General features: G+C 40.4%; 1 protein-coding gene across 1 annotated transcript in view; it reads left to right on the top strand.

Moving 5' to 3' along the window:
- Positions 1 to 19673: 19673 nt before the first annotated feature.
- fkh (fork head box protein) overlaps positions 19674 to 24400 on the top strand; it is a 32438-nt gene continuing 27711 nt past the window's right edge. Inside the window, exon 1 of the mRNA XM_019050116.2 lies at positions 19674 to 21340. Within this exon, the coding sequence (XP_018905661.1) occupies positions 19872 to 20960 (1089 nt within the window). The 5' untranslated portion in view covers positions 19674 to 19871 and the 3' untranslated portion in view covers positions 20961 to 21340. The remainder of the gene's footprint in view (positions 21341 to 24400) is intronic.

The raw sequence follows: 24400 nt of genomic DNA, 5'->3' as shown, positions 1-24400 counted from the left end.
AATTTTGCACTGGAAAAAAAAAACAAATTGGATCTAGAGTCCAGACTCTGAAAAACATCGACAAGAAAAAATACTCTTGATTCAATCGGGTTTTTGCTCAAATCAAGCACCAAGCCTCTTAATTTGAGCGGATTTCCTTTTGATTTATGCTTAATTCTGATTGAATCAAGAGTATTTTTTCTCGTCGATGTTTTTAAGAGTCTGGACTCTAGATCCAATGTGTTTTTTTTCAGTGCACGGGTACGTTACGCACGTATATGAATCGATTTGTTTTTTTTAAAAAAAGTGAAATACTACCAAAATGATTTTACGAAATATTAGTTACACTATCTCACTCACCCAACTCAAAGTTCGAAAATTCGATTTTCTGGGGGAAAACGATTTTTAGAGTCAGAGGTATCTTTTTCTTTTCTTTCCCCGTTTCCTTCTTCAGAAAAAAACAGGGAAACCGTGCAACCAGTGGCGTGGTGTGCTTTACGATAGATCGATTGATCTGCCATTGAAATCTATGGGAAGGATCGATTAACAGGGTTTTCGCAGCGAACACCTTAATAATCGATTCTTTACCATAGCTCAAATGGGGAAATATCGATAAATCGATCATTCACGCCTTGCCACTGCGTGCAACACCCCCATAAACCAAGTAGCATTTTTGTCCGGAAAAATCGCGATATTTTGAAATTAAGTTGCGATTATCTGACGCATTTTTGGCGATCAAATCGCTAGGGTCATCAACATCAGACCGATCATCCTCAATCTTGTCGCAATTTTATTTCTATGCGATAAAATCGAAATTTTATCTCAATTTATCACCATTTTTGTTCGATAGTATTGCGATGAATAGCCATCGATAAAATAGCGATTTTATTGCAAATGTATGCAAGGAAATCGCAAATTATCGCAATTTTTATTCCGATAGCATATTGCAATAAATCGACGTCGATAAAATCGCAATACATTCTCGAATCAAATCGCAACTTATTGCGGTGACCGATACTCAAGTGGCACAGTGCAACGAAAATATTAAATTAAATTGCAATTTGATTTCAATAAAATTGTAATTTTTTTACTTTACCATTGAATTACAATATTTTCACATCATTTGGTCGATTTTTGCGATTTTAAACAATCAACAAAATGAGCCATGTGTCGGAAAGATAGGCACTATGCAATGCAATGAAAAATTACAACTTATTTAAATTTTATTGCAATAAGTTTCAAAAAATGGGGGCCCCTTCAAATTGGAGTTAGGCAACATACACAACACTCATAGTAATTGCAATATTTTTACAATGTAATTGCTACTTATTGCAATCCGTGCAACTTGGGTACTTGGGAAGATTCCATGGTAAACTGCAACATAGCCTAAAAAGCAATGTCCTGGCATGAAGAGTTAGTATTGATTTTTGGTGACTAATCCGTGAGTAATGGCAACACTGGTTGCAAAAGACGGGACTTCGGTCAACATGATGAGTCACCCCCGCGCCGCGGCGGCCACCGGCGACCTTTGTCACCTTTGCGCTGGCCGGACCTATGACACAACAACGGATCCGTCCTTCCTGAGTTCTTTTCTGTGCCCTCCACTGCATCGTGGCGAGGAGGGATAGGGAGGTCAAGCGGGGTAGTTGCGGTCCTAGGTCAAAGTCAATACCCTCCCTTTGTTTGGCATGATTTCACCGAGATCTAAGTCCAGCGTCAAGTCATCTTTTTCGCCAAGCTCATCAGGCTCCTCCGATTCAACGGGACGTGGAAGCGGCCGCTATGGTAGTTGAGTCATTCCAATCGCTTCAAGAAAAATTAGTATATTTCAACTCAGGGGCGCCATTTCAGTCAAATTCTGAAGGGTTGGAGCAAGGACAATTTGGACTGCATTTTGCTATTTGGAGCTGTAAATTCTGGCTCATCTGAAAAAAACGCTTATGTGCATGGGGAAACTAATGGCACATACGTTGTTTTTAAACCGGGCCTGAATTTATAGTTCCTAATTGCAAAATGCAGTCCAATTTCATCTAAAGAACCCGCATCAGTGACGAGGGGTGATTTGCGATACATCGATTTATATGCCTTTTAAACCTACAGAAAAGGATCGATAAACAGGGGTTCCGCAAAGAGCGCCTTAAGTTGATTCGACGGTTGCCATTTTTTCGTGTCAGAGCTACGTGCGATATATCGCATCAATTCGTTCTACAATTTCAGCTACTTGTCATTTTTTTTCGAATTTTGAGATCGCACTTCTGTTGTCATGAGGCCAGGCCTGCCACATCCCAACTCGGGCTGGAGAGTTCAAATAGTTGCATCATTGCGCCGTAAGAATGTGACGGTTAAGATTTAAATGGAAATAGCCTCCATGCACGCTGGGCTCGTCGATTTCCTCTGAAATTTTTGCAGTGGTGAATGCATAGCTGCAGTGCGCTCCAGCTAGAATTGTATTTACAAATGGGTGGTTTTTCTCCAAGGATTAAAAATTACAAGTTGCACGGAATATAACAAAAGAATATGAACTATGCAAAACGATAATCCGGGTCTCGGAACTTGGCTGATTTGAAAACGCCTTCAAATGCGGCGTGATACCTCACGCATTCCGGAGAGTACAGATAGTTATATCATTGCGCCTTAGAAATGCGACGGAAGATTACAATTGAAATAGCCTTCATGCACGCTGGCCTTTTCGATTTCCGTTAACATTTTTGCAGTCATGAATGCGCTTAAAGGCGCTTCAGCTAGAATTGTATTTAGCAAAAGGGTGGTTTTCATAGGAGGATTATAATTAAACAAGTGGTTAGAAATGGAAACAAAATAATATGAACTATGCAAAACGATTATTCCGATAACGGAAATTGGCCGTTTTGAAAACGCCTTCAAATGCTGCGTGATACCTCACGCATTCCGGAGAGTTCAAATAGTTGTATCATTGCGCCGTAAGAATATGACGGGAGATTTAAATGGAAATAGCCTTCAATGAGGCACCAAATTTGACAGAGAAATTCAACGTATTAAAGGCAGAGTTTTTTCAGAGGAAAAATATCGCATTCGAGTGCAGTTTCGATATCAGTATCGAATGCGATATTTTTCCTCCAAAAAAACCACGCCTTTAATACGTTGAATTTCTTTGTCAAATTTGGTACATGAATTCTTTAGTCTCATGACAACAGAAGTGCGATCTCAAAATTCGAAAAAAATGACAAGTAGCTGAAATTATGGAACGAATTGATGCATGCGATACATCGCACGTCGCTTTGACGCAAAAAAATGGTAAACGCCGAATCACCTTAATAATCGATTCTTTACCTATGTAAATTTATACCTACTTTATAATTTCGAAGGAAAGGAAATCAACATCACTCCTTGAAGTTTTTTCAAAATTTACTTCGCTCAGAGAGGCAAAATCATGGAAGTTTTTAAAACTTGACGTTGAGTAGTTTTCTATTTGGAAAACAAACTATGGCAAGAAGTTTGCAACGTCCCAAAGCGAGTCACGTGATTCTGGAGTTCCACCGTAGATGTTTTGCTTCTGGGAGATAGTGTCAAAATAGTCAGGAGGGGGCAAAATATGCTTGCAAGACGGATCAAAATTTAAAATTTGGTTCCTTGTTCCCACTCAGTTTTCATCATAGATGTGCTGTCGACGTCCATCGTTTTCAAATTAAAAACCGAAATCGAACAAAAAATCTGAGGAGGTGACATCGTAAAATTGAATTCAGCCTTGCGATATTGATGAGCTTTCATGTGCCTTTAAAAAATCGGCATCGTCGGTTGAAAGCCATAAGTCGATTAGTGATCGATCAGAATGAAAGAAGCCTCTCATGTACTTGTGGTTGGAGCGCTCACCGTTGACAGCCAAAACAATCGCATTCCTGTTGCTCCACGAAGGGGGGGGGGGGAGTTCCGATCTTAGCTGTCCGCGTCCCCTCACTTTTCTTCGGTGCGATATTCGGTTAGGTAGTCTACCTCTATACTTGTCAGATTTCACCTGTAAGTTACATTTTTTGCCTGACGTGGGATGGATCATTCATTATCACTGAAATGTTTCACAGGATTTTTCCCAAGTTCGAATCGCAGGAATGAAATTTCTGGGCTTTTTTCCTACCAAACAACACGACAAAAGTTCTTCTTAATTCTTCTTCTTAAGTCGTTCCTGGTACTCCACAATAACTCTTAGTTGGCACTGTGATTAGTATTTATTTTCCCAACTTCGCACACAGAGAAAAAAAACTTCGTGCATGAGACCCGAAGTTGAGGTCATATGGATCTCTGAATTTTCGGATCACGCATCCGAAAACTTGAGGTCCAGCTGCCGAAGTTCGTCTCAGACATCTAAGTACTTCGGTAAGTACCGGAGTTCTTCAGATGGGTGACCCGAACCCTTCGGTATGTACGGAAGTACTTTAGATGTCTGACCCGAACTTCGGCGGTTGGACTTCAAGTTTTCGGATGCATGATCCGAAAACTTCAGAGATCCACATGACCCCAACTTCGGGTCTCGTGCACGGAGTTTTTTTCTCCGTGCAAGTGAGATTTTTCCCTGGGACATATCCCATGCAACGTCCCGTGGAGACAAGGCCTTAAAGCGTTACGGAATTTATGAACGGCTTCAAAGGATTTTGAACCGTGAGCAGTTTCGGCGCTTTTTTTAAGAACGATTTTCGGCGGCGAGTTGGCAGGGGCGGCGGCGGGAGGGCGGAAGGCGGGCGATCGAGGAGGGGGGGGGGGAGGGGGCTGGCTGGAGTGGTCCGGGAGCTGGGCCGAGTGCGGCGGGATGCTGCAAGTCACGGTGTCACGGCGAAAAGTCAAGCTCGGAAAGTGGCGAGTGTTGTTTCATTGGCTCCCATCGGTGCCCATTGGCCGCGGCGTCTCCCCAGGTGGGCCGGACCCCCCACGCTCATGAACGTGCCCCGATCCCGCCTCACCCCTTCCATCTCGACACCTGTTCCCCCGTCCTCAGGAAGAACCCCCTAAGAGCCTCACAGACTCGCCAAATTCCCCCCAGAAAAATGTTCATTCATGAGGAGAATTAAAAATAATTCCCCTTGAAATTTTTAGACGATTTAGATCTGATTGAGTTAAAATATTCTCCAAAAAATTGGAGGAAAAATACTCACAAACTGCCCGGAAAAATGTAATTTGTCACAGGAGATTTGGCAACATCTGAAGGGACATACGGCGTTTTCCTGCGGACCGGCAGTGTTCCAGCCGCGGCTTTTCGGGTCGGACCTCGGGTATTCGGCCTCTCCTCACGTACGCTTTTGCTGAGCTCTTACCTGTTTGCATAACTCCGCCACCCTCCCACCCCTCTCACCCTCTATGCCCAACCTAATATTCTTGGTTGTCGCTTTTGCGCTTATGCATTTTAGTCGAGGTATTGAAGGGTTCATTTTAATCAAATTCACAGTAAAAAAAAATTAACCGACATTTTGTGTTAATGTGGGAAGGAAGCTTCAAAGTAATCTAAACCTACGGTTAATATCGACGGTGAAAGTCGGCAATCACATAACTCGTTTGCGGTGTCTGAAAATCTCCGCCTCTACGTCATTTTTTTAAAGGAGAACAAATTGATAGTATTTCTTGAAGTTTTTGCAGAATTTTCTTCGCATTGAGAAGAAAAATCATGACAGTTTTAAAGAATTGCCGTTGAGTAGTTTTCCATTTAAAACATAAAGTATGACAGGAAGTCTGCGACGTAGCAAACCGAGTTATGTGATTGCCGACTTTCACCGTCGATATGTTTTGTTTGGTTTGTTTTTCGAGCTACATTGACCAAATCTTTCAGTTTGCATCTTTGTTAAAAATCAGGCGCGAGTAGCCAGAGTCCAGCAGTGGCGTGGCGTGAACGATCGATTATCGATATTTCCCTATTTGAAGTTATGGTAAAGAATCGATTATTAAGGTGTTCGCTGCGAACACCCTGCCAATCGATCCTTTTCCATAGGTTTAAATGGCAGATCAATTGATACATCGCAACTCATGCCACGCCATTGGAATCGAGCCTGGATATCGTTGGTATTTAATCCAATGTACTAGCCACTCATCGCAACCTCTGAAAATGAGAAATATCGAGAGAAACTAAAGTATATTAGCTTAGCAGGACACGTTCCATATCCCCAAATGTCTCAGAGTGACCTACTATTTTGGTCAATTTATCCAAATATTTGGTGAAACAACCAATTCCTTTTAGTCAGTCTTACCAAAAAAAGTAACCCCAAGTAGTCATAAATACGCGAAATGTGTGTACTCAGAGAGATCTATGTGAAGCGGTAAAGATGGATAATGGAGAATGGAGAATCATAATGTATGCATGTTCCATCTTCAAAACTTTAAGTCAGAATACGGTACACGTTATATTAGACGTGAAAATTGACCTTTCATACGTAGGTCCATTCAAAAATTGCGTATGCCGAAAAAAAGCAATGTCTATTTGATTCAAATCAGGTGTTGGGCTAATTTTGAAGACTCAAATGATTCAACGGTCCGATGAAATGGTTTCCTCCTCGCTGAGTATACGAGCCTGATTAAGCATGTGTACGTGTGTATCAACCGAAGAGGATGTAATGTATTAAGTTTAATCCTGATAATTATTTCCACAAATTTTAATATGAAATTTTCAGAGACCACTCGTGAAAATTACGAGGAATTTTATACAATAAACATCATTATGCATCCTTCAAAAAAGTATTGTAAGACGAGAAATCTGTAACATTGGAAACCAAGATATTAGTTACTTGTACCAGAAGAGTCGAACTCTCTCTGCTCTCTTGTGTGGTTTTTACCGTACACATTGCCTCCATTTCATGTGTACCATTAATTCTGAAAGTATAGAGTGAACTAAGCTTCTAGGAATTTTTCGGATTTTTTCGCCCTAAATGGCGTGGAGCCCCCTCTTTGAAAATGCCAAAAATGGAACCCTTTTAAATAGCTATTTTTAGCGGGCTCTGACCACATACTCAGACGATGGAAACGGCGATTGCTGATTGGCTCAACTCATTGTCAGCTTTGGGCAACGTCTTGTTACGTCAACTCGACTGTGATTCTTGATTGGTTGGATTTTGATTAGCTTTTTCTCCTCTTAGAAACTGTCACACACTTTTCAATGAGCTTTTTGGTTTTTTTACTAAATCATGCCTATGAAAAACTATACCGGTACAACCATGCAAAATGCCTTGCCACTGCTCCATTAAACCTCTGTCTCTATGGTAGAGTGTTACGAATTCGTAACAACGTATTTTGGGTTTTTTTTTTGAAAATTGATTCATTTCTCCGTGGCATGATTTTGCAAATTTTCATTTGTTTTTTCTTTTTTTTTGAGTAACTGATTTTTAAAAATTTTAAATTTTGACAACAAAATTTGCTATCCTATGTCTTCTATGCAAGCTACAAAATAGATTTATTTATTTTTTATTATTTTAAAACATTCGCTTCATTTACGTAGAAATTAGAATAAAAATAGATTTGTGTCGCTCAGAATCTGAGATCCAAAATGAATTCATGCTATAGAGGGTTAACGATAAAATACTTGTTTAATAAATGAATAAGCAAGAAAATCTCGTGGAGGCTGGCATCGCCGGAAAGGGTCCTATGTTTACTCTCTCATTTTCACCTTTGACTGTGCGACTGTGCCCGCCCGGCTTGGCTCTCTAATTAATTATCCAAACGGGTGCTTCATGGAACTTATCCAGACGACTCTTCTATCGTTTACGCCCTGTCGTCATAATTAAGTAATCGTCGCTTTATTGTTATAAAAATGGATGTTTACATAGTATCCACTATTCTCACTCTTTAATACACTCCTCTGTCGGGCAACCCACTCCCAAGTCACTCCCAAGTCTTGATTCCTCAATGGATTATTACTTAGCCCTCACGAGTTCAACCCGTTCAGTCAACCCGCTCAAAAGCCTCGGATGATACATTTGAAGTTTAAGATGCCCAATAATACCGGTACTTGACGATGCTTCTGTTTGCTTTTTAAATGAAATTATAATCAAATCTTTTCCTGAATGAACGTGCAGTTTTTGACGCTATTTTGCGGACTGGAGCACAAAGGTAATTGAAACGGAGCATGACAAAATTGTGTTAATACGAGAAAAAGAGTTTTGAAATTTTCAAACTGTTTTCGGCAAAACTACATATCATCATGTGAGCAAAGCATTCTTACAAATTGTATCAATATTTACTAATTTTTCATTATACATTTTTTTAGCACTTACAGGAAATGCAACGTTTTTGAAAGAGAGTATTGAGGGTACTTCCTGTGGTCAATGATTACGGCTCAGACATCTACATTGAATGGTTATATTTAAGTAAACATTTCTTAAGTGCTGTGCTACTTCCTTAAACGTTAGAGAAATCATTAACAACACATCGCACAGGTTCTACCACCTTGATTTCCTTACTGTTGGTATTAGCCTTTTTAAAGTAGATCCTTGCTGTCAACGAACAGAATTTTAAGATTTAGGAAGTTTTCCCCTCGAAGGTACGCGGACTTTATGTCCACTTTTTTTACGTCCACAGACTTTTCGTCCACAAATTTTACGTCCACAGTTCTAAAGCCCACACTATTGTTAAGTCCATTACTTAAACGTCCACTAAGTTAAGTCTACAAATGTAAAGTCCACTAAAATCAAACTCAAGCGTTATATTTTAGTCCGGGTGTAAAATTATAAGGAACAATATCTAAATGAGAAAATTAAGAGAGAATAAGGTGTTGTTATCGTAACTCATATTTTAAATGAAATGTTAATTTCTTGTTTTGATTCATCTTTTCAAATTATCTTTTGTAAATACTTGGTTTCATTTTTATCCTTGAAATTTCCGATATAAAATATGCCTTAAATGTACATTCTTTTTTTTTTAATGAAATTGATTACTTCATTTTAAAAACATTTACATTTTTAATACGTGGTAAATATTTGTAAAACCTTTTCCAAGCAATGGCATCGATATAAATCTCAATGAGCCGTAGTTGTGATGAAAGAATTTATACAAAAATTAATGAAAGAGGAAAAAAACTAAGAAGAACGCAATTTTTTGTTTTTAACTTATTTGTACATCGACCTTCTTGAGTCAAATACGTCCAATTTTGAGCGTTTAGTTGCGCTTACACCACGCTGCAGCACAGTAAAAGCCCAAAACATAAAAGAATAAATTTGAATGCTTTGGAAATCATTAAATTTGACACGAAACTACTCTTATATTTACAAAAAACACATTATATTTTCCAGTAGTACATATTTCATTTTCATCAGTTTAAAAGGGAATAATCAATGTAGAGAGTGCAAACATTTCAAAATCATGAGTTGAAAAACGCTGACTCCGCGAGTTTAAATATTAGAGCCTAACACAGAGCGGAGCGGCGTGTTAGCAGCGCAGAACGCGCACTGGCGCCTACAAACCTAACGGGATACTTCACGCATTGCGCAACGCGTGAAGTATCCCGTTAGGTTTGTAGGCGCCTATGCGCGTGTCACGTTGGTTGCCTGCCGCGCCGCAACGCTTTAAGCAACTATTTCGCGTCAGAGGCGTTGCACAGTATCCTCCAAGATTGAAGGCGCACGAAATAACTAGTTAAAGAGGACTTTCAATTTTGACAGCATCTGTTACTGAAAAATGTTTAATTTGGCATTGGAGCGTTTCCTAGGCTCCCGCTTCGGTTTTCATCTTATCATATCCGTACAGTGTACACATGAACATATGTTTTTATCTGCTCTTAGAGTCTGTTCTCTTTCATGACTTGATTCATGAATGAAATGTTTTTAAGAATGAAGGTAGTAGTAGTATGCATTTATTTTTGAGGTGGTTCCTGTCATTTAAATGAGAGGAAAAAAATGTGGACATAACATATCCACAATTTGGACAATTTCGGACATATTCATGGTTGGACATTAAATCATGTGGACTTAATATAGACTGGACTTAATGTTTAGTGGACATAAATAGCGGTGGACATTTACTTAATGGACGAAAGGTAGGTGGACATAAAGTCCTGGAAGCCCCTCGAAAATAATCAGAAGGTCATGTCAATTTTTTCTAATGTTGTTGACTTGAGTTTTCGAAATTTGCTACTGAGAATTACCCTGAAGTAAATTCAGGCCGTAGTAAATACAGCAATGTGACTTTTCTTTAGTTTCACACGTGGTACAACATTCGTCCTGTATCCGCGACGAAACCCTAAACACGTCACTGCACTGCTCCGTAAGCAACTTTTCTGCCCGACATTTGGACTGCATTTTGCAATTTGGACCTATAAATCCTGGCTCATCTGAAAAAACACTTATATGCATAGGGAAACTAATGGCACATACGTTGTTTTTATACCGCACCGGAATTTGTAGTTCCTAATTGCAAAATGTAGTCCATTTGGACGTATTTACGCCAAAAAGAACTATGTTTCACGCAAACCCTATGCACATAGTTCTTTTTAGCATAAATACGTCCATTTTGCAGTGGTTGCATGGTTGTATATTATTTACTTTAGACCTTGGTCACGGACTCAATTATTGCAAGTCGTAAAAGAGTATGACCTTTACCCCTGCTGAGTGAATATGCAGGCGAGTCTAAAGATCATAGCGTCACTTGGCCGATAAAAGGGCGTAACTACCTTCAGAGATGAGCCCGGGAGCACATTGAGTTATACGGACAACAAGGTTCATCGCGGAGTGTTGTTACGTCCTTTTGTCCTAAGGGCGACGATTCATCGGAGGAACCTGTGCATGCACTCGCTTGTATCTTTCCTTCTCAATCAAAGGTCAGTGTTGAGCATCAGAGGCGCACAATTCTGCCGTGCTGAGGAACAACGCCGTATGAACATTCGAGAGTTGCCAAATTTCCTTCACTTAAATGTTAATTTTTAAGGAAATTTATGAATATTTCCCCCGAGATTCACAAGAACTTTGGGTGATATTGCGAACAAAATCATCTGTAAAATTGGAGAAAAAATCTTCAAAGGTTTAAGTCGTGTTTTATCATAGGAAATTTGGCAACGCCTGAAGCTTCATACGGCGTTTTTCCTTAGCACGGCAGAATTGAGGCCCCTAGTTCCAAACCCGACAATCTCCGTTGCCCTGTTTAAAAAGCGTGCAATCATATTAATATTTTGTGGGGAACAACCAAAACGTCTAGCTGTTTGTCAAATTGTCCAAATTTTCTCACTTGATAACAGAAAATTTACGAGATGATATGATGATATCGGACGCTTCCTCGTTCTCCTAATTTTAAAATTATAATGATCGCACAGTTTTTAGACAGGGCAACGGAGATTGCCGGGTTTGGAACCATCAAGGGCCTCAATTATATCCTAATGAAAAACGTGTGATGCCTATTCTAAGAGGAAAAAGTCAGCACCTGGAGCGACAACAGGCTACAAAGTCCATTTTCGCATATTGAAAGTACGTTGTACTCCCTCTTTACTAAAAATATTTAAGAAACCCAACGAAGCCGTAAAATGGAACCGAGTTCATCTTTAAAGCGTGTTCCCTTAGGAATTTTAAAATTATTTCGTGCGACTAAAAAAAACTGATGTTTTGTTTTGTGCAATCGAGCTATTCTGCTGTGCTAAGGAAGAACGGTGTCGGTCGGTCAATTCGGTCTTTTTTTTCGGTCAGATGAACCAAAAGGACTCGGTTGTACGACAAAATTTTCGGTTAAATTGACCGAAACCGTAAGTAACTCTGAGACATTTCGTCACCTTCCAGGCAAAGTATCACAAGCGCCATGCGACGTTTAAAAATTTCCGCCGCCATTTCATTTTTTTACAGAGAAATTGTTCAACGAAGCTGTCCGAAAATTTCACTGAGTTTTCTTTGTGCTGCCGATAAAATTTAGTGAAATTTCCAAACAGATTCAACCAACAATTTCTCAGTAAAGAAATAAAATGGCGGCGGAAATTTTAAACGTCACATGGCGCTTGTGATACTTTGCCTGGAAGGTGACGATTTGGGGATGAAGGGAGTGTTCTACTCAACTAATGAACTATATTGTTTTTTCTGGAAGGAGCCCATAGGTTGAGACTTGCAAGTGGTTTGCGTATTAGACTACCACCAATATGTGATCCAGGTTCAACTCTGTGGTGGGTCGCACCTGATTTTGAACGAGGTCACAAATTTTCAACCCAAAGAGTTCGTCAACGAAACCCAAAGAAAAAAACTAACCAAAAAATGTGACCTGCACATTCATGTTACTTTATGTGCTACTTCCCATATTAACGCAAATTTTCGGTTACCTCCTCTTCCCGGGCAGCAAAATTTCTAAGTTTATTTCTCCATATTTTTATACCTTTGTTTTTTGTTCCTTTCCGTAAAACACAGATTTTTCACTTTGAGAGACGAAGGCTCTCAATTCAATGTAATAATGTCATGCATAAAGTTATGAGTAATGGGTAATTGCCTCGGAGACTTAAACGCCTGGTTAAGAAAAACTGCCATCATGAAAACATGGATTATAAACCCTAGTCGTCCCAACTCTTTTTTACCAAGAAACTCCTAAGCCTGGCCTGCCAGACCCGTATTTGGATTACACCTCCGTCGAAACCTAGGGTCATTCTAGCACGTATAGGAAAACCCCTAGTCCCTTAATGCAACTTGACTGTCTGGGTCCTTAGGTCCAAAATTGTTGCCGCTATCGCGTTTAAAGGTCCCTTTTCCGCAGACGATCACCTATTTGGACGGTGCTCAGAAGAAATATCGTATCAGTATTCAAATAGTGCCGAATTTCTATCAATATAACAAATATTTTCCGGAAAATTTATGAGTATTTTACTCTCAATTTTGCAGAGAATTGTTTTCGCAAGTTGGTCTGAAGCTTGCGAAAGTTTAAAGAAAATATATTTGTAATTTTTTGTGAGAACATTTATTTTATCGGGTGGAAACCAATAGGCGGACCCAGGGGGCGTACGATAAAAAAAAAAAAATCGTCAAGAAAGAAAAAAAGAGAGAAAAAGGGAAGAAAAAAAGAAAGAAAGAAAGAACGGAGGAAGAATGCTTATATTTGGTAATTATACATGGCAAAATTTACTCAAATTGCCAATTGGACCGCGTTAAACAGAAAGGAACCGAGCCACATGAGCGATTGCCAAGTTTGATCGGGCAATTTAATTTTTTACATGAAAACGGTTGTGCGGAATTTTGTGCAAATTTCAGTGAATTTTCTTCTTAATACAAGGCAAATTCCTTCAAATTTTCTAAGGAATCCGCACGAACGTTCTCACGTCATAAATAAAAGAGCGACGCCAAAAACGACCGTTTTTTGGCACAATTTGGGCCAGAAGGGATTTTTCTGAAACCGGGCCCAAACGATACCTTATGATACCCTAAAACTCTGGTAAAAATTTTAGCTTGAGTATACGCACGGTTTTTGAGAAATGAGGGGGCAAAGTTGCCAAATCGCCATCATTCTGGACAGCATTTCTACAGCAAAAAGACGGGAAAAATGGACGAAAAAGTTACACCTTTGATGGGTTTCGGCTGTAAATGTTCTCATTGGGCCCCCAAGCATTTAACTGTGTTCAGTTTCAAAAATTTTGGTCGCACGGTGGTCCAAAATGGGGGGAAATCGTCGACAAATCAGGATTCTTTGTCAAATTTTTAGAAATGGAAGTAAAATTGTCGGTCTGCTGCAGTTTTCATGGCTAACAATGTTCGTATCGGTCATCAATGCATGAAATTGTGTTCAGCTTCCCAAATTTACATCGCACAGTGGTCAAAAATGGGGGAATTAGTGGACAAATTAAGATCCTCTGTCAAACTTTTTAAAAATGAAGTGAAACTGTTGGTCCTCAGTAGAGTTTAGATCCCGGAAAAATTATTTAAATTATTTTTTTGACTATTTAAATCTTTTTTTAATTTTTTCTCTCCATTTTTCCTTCTTTTTTTTAAAATTTCTGAAAGTTTGCATATTTTATTGAGATGATGCTACAAAGTCTATTCCATAACAAAGTTCTATAAACAATACGGTCTGACATGTAGTAATAATTAAAAAAATCAAAAACATGAATTTTTCCGGGATCTAAACTCTACTGGGGAACAACAGTTTCACTTCATTTTTAAAAAGTTTGACAGAGGATCTTAATTTGTCCACTAATTCCCCCATTTTTGACCACTGTGCGATGTAAATTTGGGAAGCTGAACACAATTTCATGCATTGATGACCGATACGAACATTGTTAGCCATGAAAACTGCAGCAGACCGACAATTTTACTTCCATTTCTAAAAATTTGACAGAAAGGAACCGAGCCACATGAGCGATTGCCAAGTTTGATCGGGCAATTTAATTTTTTACATGAAAACGGTTGTGCGGAATTTTGTGCATTTCAGTGAATTTTCTTCTTAATACAAGGCAAATTCCTTCAAATTTTCTAAGGAATCCGCACGAACGTTCTCACGTCATAAATAAAATTTCCCTGTTAAATTTGGCAATAGCTGATGTGGCTTGGTTCCTTTCTGTTTAACTCCGTCCAATTAGATCACTGAAAAAAAATATGGTAGATTTTACCATACTCTGACTCAGTGATACGAGTATGGTAATAAACACCAGACTCTATGATAGCGTGCACCATATGATACGTATCACCAGATTTTTAGTGAATACTACCATAAGTTTGGTGTTTTCACTAAATAGTATCTCTGTGTAAAAAATTAAGTAGACTTATAGTAGATGTAACCATACTTTTTTTTCAGTGATGCTTTAAAATTTCGAAAATTTTCTGGGAGGGGGAGCGCATGGACCCCCTTACGCCCCCCTTCGAAGTGGCTGGATCAACCTATGGGTAGAATTGGGCAAGATTTGAATATTCTTGCGTGGAAATTGGACTGCATTTTGCAATTTGGACCTATAAATTCTGGCTCATCTGAAAAAACACTTATGTGCATAGGGAAACTAATGGCACATACGTTGTTTTTAAACCGGGCTGGGATTTATAGGTCCAAATTGCAAAATGCAGCCAATTAATCTGGGAGAAGCACGGGTCCTGGCTCGAGGTGTGTGAGCCGGATGAATATCAGGGACGGTAATTGCAGACGAAACTCCGGGAAAAGAAAGCTCCGAGGGTGATTTGGCCGTCATGGAGGCGAACGAAAATTACACGAAAACACGGGGCGGATGATTGAAAAGCTGTCTACTCGGCGAGTTTATTAAAAATTCATCATTTCATGCGCCACCGACACTTTTTCCTCGAGCGCATGCATACTTTCTCTCGTCGGCCGCCCGGGCCGCGCGCCACTCGAGTCGTCCCCCGCCCCACCCCCCCCCCACCCCCTCCGCTCCTCGCAACGAGGGCGCCCCCTCCAGCCCCTTGACGCCCCTCCGTGGCGTGCATCGCCACCAACACGCCAATCCCGCCGTTGCCAAATTTACATTGTAGACTCAAAATGTTAAGCATCAAGTGTGGGAATGGATCAGTACTATATCACTGAAAAAAAATTCTCGACGTTTTTACCAAGGTCCGTTGGTACCTTTACCATCTCACTTTTTTTTACCAATTATTGGTAATTTTATCAAGACAGACTGGTAAGCTTACCTAAAAACCGGTATTTTTACTGTTTTTTTTTTCAGATAAGAATACCACTTTTATTGGTAATCAATTCCCGGTAAATTTGCCATTTTATCTCGGTAATTCTACCACAGTCGATAAAAATATTGGCGTTTTTACCGGGGTCCAGTAAAATGACCGAGAAAGTTCAATAATTTTACCGAGATTTTTCGGTAAAATTACCAATTCCATAAATGGTAATTTTACCAAGAAAAAACTGGGATGAAATAGAACCCTGAATTCTTGGTAATTTTACCCTTTTCTTAGTAAATACACCGAGATTTTTTTTTCAGTGACCGTCCTAAGGAAGATTACCGTATGAACATTCGAGAGTTGCCAAATTTCCGTTGATAAGATGTCTATTTTTGAGGAAAGTTATGAATATTTTTCCTTGAAATTTTAAGGAACTTTAGAGCGCAGAGGGCGCCCAATGAAAGGTTGGAGGGAAGGGATTGAAGCGGAAATGTTAAGGTGCTCAATCCCCCAAGATTTGTGGTTTGATAGAGAGCAGTGGAGGTTAGGAGTCGTAGAGCGCGAGGGAGTGCTGTAAAGCGACTTATATGTATGTATGTGTAGAGCAAAAAAACTGACAAAATTCCCTGAGAAAGTGAAAGATAAATATTCACAAGTTTACCAGGAAATTTGTGTTTTATGAATAGATTTTTGGCAACGTCTTAAGGTTCATACGGCGTTTTTCCGTAGCATAAGAGAGTACTGCCGTGCTAAAGGGAAACGTGGTATGAAAATTCGAGAGTTGTCACAATTCCTCCAATGAAATGTATATTTTTGAGGAGAGTCGTGAATATTTCCTCATGAGATTTTCAGATAATTTAGATCTGGCTGCGACTGGAATTCTCTGAGAAGTTGGAGGGAGGATTCTCACAAATTTCCCTGAAAATTCGTATTCTATCCTTGAAAATCTGGCAACGTCTGAAAGCTCATGCAGTGTTCTTCCGTAGCACGGCAGAGTAGACACAGTACCGGTGGCGTGGCGTGCTTTGCGATATATCGATTTATCTGCCATTTAAATCTATGGAAAATAATCGATTATCAAGATTTTCGCTGCGAACACCTTTATAATCGATTCTTTACTACAGCTTCAAATTAAGAAATATCCATAATCGATCATTCACGCCACGCCAATGTATAGTACGAATTTAAGCATTCTGATACTCGCTCCGTAACCAGAATTTCACGTAGAACACGATTCATATGACGGAAATTACTGAAATCAACTCTTAACTAAGATATTGACGTATTTGTTTTACACTGGTAACGGGAATTTTGAATTCCCATCTCGCAGAAAAACAATGTCTACTTGAACCAAATTGCGCACTGCAACGGGTTTGGCAGGTTAGCAATGTTCCTTTCACACCCTTAAATGCTTGAAGTGTAAACAACTTGCAATATAGCTGAGCTAAGACGCTAAGACTGAGGAAGCCGTATTATAATATCGCAGATTGTCGCGATAACGTATGGCATGCGATTTAACTCAAGCTGATCATTGTTTCTTCCATGAGAGGGAAGTCTGAATTTGTGCATCAAAAAACGTCATGAGCTTATTAAGGAGTTAAATTCAGCGAATTGTGTTTTACATGAAGTTCTGGTGATGAAACACCAGAATACTTAAATCCATACCTCATGGGCCAGCGTTAAGCAATAACCAGTCATTTACTTTAAAAAAAAAAGCCTATAAGTGTAGCGGGAAGAATTAAAGCGTTTATTTCGATAAGTTGCCAAGTCGAATTTTTTTCGATTTTGAGCTTTTGACGGAGATTTAACCCTCAGGAGTAAACGCATCTACAGTCAATATAATTTTTCGAAATTTCAATCGTGAGTGCCTCAAATACCAATGGCTTTCAGGCGTTAAATTTCGAAAAGATGACAGCTCATCATCAACGTCATCAACGCGCATGTTTCATTTTTTTTTATTTTGATACAAAATTGCAGCCCCTGAATCAAAACAAACAAACAAAAAAATTGATTTTTTTTTTAAAATTTTGGGCAAGGCTTTTTTTATACAAGAAATAGACTAAATTTATTTTTATTCAAGCCTTTTATTTTGATTTGTTTGTATATTCAAGTTTTTTTTAAAAAAGAAATGAATGTCATCTTACTATATTATAAAATCCTAAGCCCTAAAATTGTGGAGATCTGTTCCGCGCTGTCCTGAAGTTACCGTTAGAGCGAGAGTATGGACATTTTACGGAGGTGTGACACCTTATGTGCTGGCACGGCGCGATCTCCTTTTTTTGAATTTTTCATTTTAGCCGAATTATTGCGAAAAATCTGCAAATCTATTTTTGCCTATTTCTTGACTATTATTGATCCTCTGAACTTGAAATTCGTCATGATGAAGGGGCGATCTGAATTGGTTATGCTGGAGCTTTTGGTCCATAAAATGTTTATAATTGGTCGAGTTATCGCGAAAAATTTAAAAAATTCACCCTGTCTATGTGAAGGTGTACAGAGATGAGGGATAATGCACCAACAAATAACGTTTTATTTCAAGACGGGGCACAATACCGATCAACGACCACTTCGTAGAATAAAAAGGAGGTTAAAATTCCGATCTTTACTCGGTAGTCAATAGACTTCAAGGTAAAATCATTCAATACCAAATGCGATCGAGTAAGATTTATATACAGAAAATCAAATGTGAAAAAATCGACCCGTTAAGCAGTGACACGACGAGAAAAAAGTCTATTTTTGATGCAAAACATTAAGGCGGTGTTTTTTTTTCTCTTTTCTTTTCAGAACCAAAATAATAAGTTAATTAAGTATAGAGGATAATTCCACCATGATGATATTATTACCATGATACAGTTTACGGTTTTATGAGAGGAACCTATCAAGGCGTTACTTTTTCCTTTCCACTTTTTTTCTTCTTTTTTTTAAATGATTTCTACTTTAACTTTTTAAACAAGTTTATTGTCACTAGTGGGCGTAAAACAGGAGAAGAGGGGAAAAATGCAGGTGGAAAATGAAAAATTGTCCCTAAAAGAGCGAATACTGATTTCCTTAAATAATGAACTTGAGCGGAAGTAATAACCAAAAACAGCGTGTAAGGCCGACCATCTTCATTGAAATTCAGTTAAAATACTTTATATTTTGAGAAAAATAATCCGTTTGCGCTATAGTCTATGAAGGTCACAAAGAGAACAAATCGAAACTGCAGGATTTATTTCGTAAGTGAATGCAAAAATGTTAAAATGGTATTCTATGCCCTTCACTATTCACTTGCCATAAGCGTTCAGATACAAAAGCGTGCATTTATGGGGGAAGTCTGAGAATGAGGCCATACATCTGGGAGTCTGATAGCGTACCACTATAAAAATACACGTTGTCACAATTTTTCAAGAGCGTTTTCGGAAGTGAGGAAGGGTTCTTCTACTTCATCTAGGTACGCCATTGCGCCGGTTACCCAAATAACACCTGACATTTTTAAAGCTCTAAAAAAGAGTAACCCTATACTTGTTCAATTAAATTTTTCCTTTTAATTACGACACCATTAGAATGCTCACGATTTAACAACGATGAACTTATAAGCGTATAGGCAATCGAGCGAAATTACGAAAAAAATATTGTACAATAACTAAGATTTTAGTAACGTGAAAACTGATACAAATAAATACATACATAAATAATAATAAATAAATAAAATAAATAAATAAATAAATAAATAAATAAGTAAACAAAGGAGAAAAAAAATTCAGGTAAATTCAAGGTGAATACGATAAGACTGCAGCGACGATAAGAGAGTGCATACCGGTAATCTGAAACCGCGGCGCGACTCGGAGACGGATGCGTTAGGATTTTCGGGATCGGAGGGAAGGGGGTGGGACTCGAAGGGGGAAGCCAAAGGGCGGGGGGAAGCGACGACAAGGGCGGGGGGGGGGGCGCACGGCCGGAATCGGGCGAAGCAGCGAGGCGCGAGAGAAGAGAGCGTGTACGTGCGAATGGAGCCGCGGAGCGACGTGGTTGTCGTCGGTGGGTCGCCGCGACGCCAGGCGCCGCCGGAGGAGGGAGGCGGAGCGGGGCGGCGTCCTGCTCCGGGATTGGCGTCGCCGTGGCAACCGGCCGGAGGCGTGGTCTCGGCTTGGAGGGCGGTCCCCCACCCCCGATGCTCCGGCCGCGAGCCCTGGCTCCTGCCTCGGCCGCTCCTCGACTTTGTATAGGCACTTCAGTTGAATCTTAGAAAGCCAAACAGTGCGTCCCCCTCTCTTAGCCAAACAACACGCTCGTTCTTGTGCAGATCTGTGCGTGGCGCGGCTCCAGTGTTTGCTTTTTCAATCAGTGAGTGTTTTGTCGCCCCTCCGCGGGGAACCGGGCACCGCGCTCCATGCGAGTGAGGTTAGGATGACGATGCTCTCGCAGAAACTGTACGGAGACTCGGCCTCGATGAGCCACGCCATGTCGCCCTCGTCCTACTCCATGTCGGTAAGCAACTGCTCGCCGCAAACGGCGCCCACCTTCAACCCGAACATGCTCGCCTCCTCAGGGGTCGCCCAGATGGCCATGAACGGGAGCTGCATGGGCCCGGCCGCCATGGGCTACGGCTCCCAGATGAACGGCTCCTGCATGGGCTCCATGGGCTACAACGGCGCCCTCGGCATGGGCGGGCGCCCCGACCTCGGCGGCGTCCCCGAGGCCGCCTCCCCCGACGCCGCCGCCCTCCAGAGGGCCCGCGCCGACAAGACCTACCGCCGCAGCTACACCCACGCCAAACCGCCCTACTCCTACATCTCCCTCATCACCATGGCCATCCAGAACTCGCCGACCAAGATGCTCACCCTCTCCGAGATCTACCAATTCATCATGGACCTGTTCCCGTTCTACCGGCAAAACCAGCAGCGCTGGCAGAACTCCATACGGCATTCCTTGTCCTTCAACGACTGCTTCGTCAAGGTCCCCCGGACGCCGGACAAGCCCGGGAAGGGCTCCTTCTGGACCCTCCACCCGGACTCCGGGAACATGTTCGAGAACGGGTGCTATCTCCGGCGGCAGAAGAGGTTCAAGGACGACAAGAAGGAAGCCATCCGACAGGCGCACAAGACGGTCTCGCCGCACCCGCACCATCACCACCACCACGAGGACAAGAAGGGCGGCGAGCGACTCCACCACGACAACAAGGGCAACGACCTGGGCGCCCTGAGTGGGAAGCTGGACGAGAGCCTTCTTCACCAGTCGGAGCTGTGTTTGCAGCAACCCCAAGACGACCTGGCCGCCGTCGTGGCCGGGAGGTGCTTGCCCCTGGACCACTACGGTCACCACCTCAAGTCTGAGTACGCGGCCTCCTCGCACCCGTTCTCGATAACGCGGCTCCTGCCGGCCGAGAGCAAGGCCGAGATCCGCATGTACGACATGGCCCAGTACGCCCAGTATAACGATTCCTACTACCAAAGCTCCCTGTACCACCACCCGCCAACGGCGAGTACTGCCTTGTGACAGTACCCGCTCGCCTAAGCAGCCTGTGATCCTCATGCCTAAACCTGAAATATATATAATGTTCAGAGTTATATATATTAGCAACAATCTCTACTCTCGACCAAAGCGATGGCCTCCCGGCTCTCCTAATTTGTGATAGACTGTAAATAGTTCCAGTTCTAAGTTGCGATTGTGTTCCTCGTTCTGTTAAGTTCGACTCCTGAATCGTGCCCGGCATCAATCCGCGCGTCGTCCCGTCAGAACCAATCTCGTGCGTCTTCGTCTCGTGCCGACTCTTAAGTTTAAAGTTCCAGTGGATCCCAGGATAAGTGTTTACCTCAATGTGAATATACCCGCTTGGAGCGACGTTTATAAAAGGATTTACCTCTCAACACGCCAAGGTGCGTATCTTTACCTTATATTCAAAATTTTAAAAGATTCCCCGGAAATCAAAGTGTTTTTCCAAAAAGGAGGGGAATTTAACTTCAATTTATTCTTGGAGGGGGCGCACAGTCGATCGAGTCAATAGGCGAGGTCGGACAAAAGTTGGAAACTTTAAACGCCTATAATTCCGTTTATACAAAACTTTGAGGTTCTAAAAGTGATTTCATTGGTTTCCTCGTGAAATGTTCTGTTACGAGCACCCCTTAAAAATTGAAATGTAACAAAATTAACATCAAAATTAGCAGTTTCAGTAAAAACCGTCATGTCTGACCACTCTAATTGACTCGATCCACTGAGGGGCGGCGGCGGTTAAGGTATATAGTGCCCTCTTTAAGGAGAGAGTCTTAGGGAGTCTCCCCGGAATTTTGGAAAATTACCCCTCTCAAACGTTTTTTTGAGCTCCTCTGACTTATATGGTTAAAACGATCAAGGTTTGGGAGCTTTACGGCTCTGAGGACGATTATTCTAGTTGTTATACTATTTTCAGAAGAAAAAGTTCAATTTTTGGGGCTGAACTTTGGTGCATATTGAATAGTGGACTTCACGGTTCAGGTGACTGAAATTTTCGTTTGCAGCAACCGAATGTATAGGTAAACTAAGCCAATGCTCGGTTTCCGCGGTCAAAAACTTCGGTCATCTGAGCCGAAAAAGTTCGATGTCCAAAATTGAACCGTGCTTCCTTTCATCGTTATGTAGAAAAAGGTCACTAAATAGTAAATTCCGGAAAATTTTAGCGAAAGGCTCGAAGAATTCGAGAACCGGCCTGAGCTTTTGAAATCCGCCTAAATTCTCATTATGGAGAGTCCACCTCTGCAATTTGTCGTTTTCCGAACGAAGGAATGTAACTCCATTTCAAGGTTGAATATTAACTCAAAGCAGTCAATTTTTTTGGAAGAATATTCCTGCCTAGTTTCTGTCCAAAATTATCCTGCGTTTTGTATGAGATTGGCAGAAAAATCGTTGAAAATATCAGTTAGAAATTCCCAAAATTTTCCTGGTAAAAATACGATTTTGGGATAGGATTTTTGGCAAAATTATAATGTAGTTACGTTCTTTCGAAAGGGAATAATTTGTCGTTTAAACGACAAATTGTGCGCTGTACTTTGGGTTGAACAGTTGAAAAGGGCTGCGATTAAATGTTACAATTTCAACATCTGATGCGAGAATTTTGAAACCACGCGAAAAACAAGTTAAGAATTTGTCGATGCTCGAGAAACATGAGCATGGGGAAATAATTTTTCACAGGCTCAGCGTCTTCGTTTCGTCTTAACTTACAAATTTAAAAAAAAAAAAAAAAAAAAAAAAAAAAAAAAAAAAAAACATGTCCGACCTCAGAAGGATGAAACTAACTAAAACGTGTCCTCATTGGAAAAATTAGCTAGGAAGTGTTCTAAATAATGCCGCAATCACACGCTGAATGTGGGAGCTGAATCTGGCTTGAATGTGGAAGTCATCGGTCCTGAATTTTACGCGTGACGCGCAAAATTCAGCAACGATTCTCAGCAACCATCGGACTAATGTTGAATTTGTCTGAATGTCTATTCGAGTAGATTTGATACACATCTGGATGAAAATAACTCGAATTTGCTAAATTTCAGCCGTTGGGCGATGACTGTTGACTTCCACATTCAGCTGCTAAATTCAGCGTGTGATTGCGGCATAAAACTATGCTGAAACGTTTTAAAATTCAACCTCGTAACATAGTGTTGAAATTTGAATCTGCCTCTCTACGATCTGTAAATTACAGCATCACGTAGTAGGATTTGTAGCAATAGGTATTCAATCTGTGAGACTAAACCAATTCATACATCCCAAAAAAATCTAGTTGGCACAACTAGGCTGCTTTGTCTCTTCAAAATAAGACTTCAATTTTTTTTATGTCGAATTAGTTTAGCATGGACAACGATATAAATATCAATGTCATCTCCTGATAAATTAGCATAATTTTGGAGGAGCTGTTGGTATCTTGCTAAGATACTCGAATGAGACAGGAAACATTAAGTATAAACTGAAGAATTTGTGGTGTCTCATGCATCTATGGGCAATTTGTCCAGGGTGGTGCCACTGAACAATTATTTACAATAGAGCCTGATCCTAGTATTGTATGTAGAAATGAGAAAATTATCATTCTGTTACCACAAGTTTTCGATGAAATTCGAGAATTTTGTCGCTTGGAAACCCAATATTTTATCGTAGAGGAAGAGTCGCCTTTCGTCTAAACTGTGCTTCAGTGAAGTAAGAAATTTAGCTTTTTTGTCGATTTTCCTCAATAAGCGTTAGCTTTCGTTTTTTGCAGCATTTTTAGGTTTTAAACAAGTCTAAAAGCTTCATGTTGTCATAATGCAAATAAGAATTTATAAAGATTAAAACAATAAATTTTAAGAAAATTACTTTGCAAGGCGTTGCCTTCATAATCATAAGTGATCCATGCCACTAGAGCTTGATTGCCTGGTTCTAAAGGTATCATATCACAATCACATGTATAATTTAAAGTTTGAGGAGTATCAACCTCGTGGATATTTTAATCCACATCGTCATGTATAAACTATTCTTTCATTTACAATTTTTTTCAAAAATTCATTTTACTAATTTTTTTTAATTCTTGCCAAAATTAAAATAAATTGATGTTCAGCAAGATCAACGGTGAAAAAATTATAATACAATTTACAACATTCCGGTCATCAAATTCTGCCCACCCGGTACTAACTCGCTAAACCAACGATGGTTTTAACGTTTAAAAAATGAGCCATCGTAAGTAAACCGGTGGCAGTTTTTTACGTTGGCAACACGTTTTTGCTTGGTACCTATACCCATTTTCTCGCGTTTGTTTTTCATCGAATAAATCGAGCTATTCTTGCATATTATTCTTATAAAAAATTATCACTCGATTTTTTTTCGTCTCAATATTGGTTCAGTGGGCCTTGCTCAGTTCAAAATTTCTGCAGGCAATCTTTATAACTGCATGATCATTAGAAAAAAGGCAAATGTCTACAGACAAGTTTTCCTAAAGGTTTCGT

Source organism: Bemisia tabaci, chromosome 1, assembly GCF_918797505.1.
Source record: "Bemisia tabaci chromosome 1, PGI_BMITA_v3".
Classification (NCBI taxonomy): domain Eukaryota; kingdom Metazoa; phylum Arthropoda; class Insecta; order Hemiptera; family Aleyrodidae; genus Bemisia; species Bemisia tabaci.
Note: the sequence above shows the minus strand (reverse complement) of the source record. Positions and strands in the feature narration are given on the sequence as shown.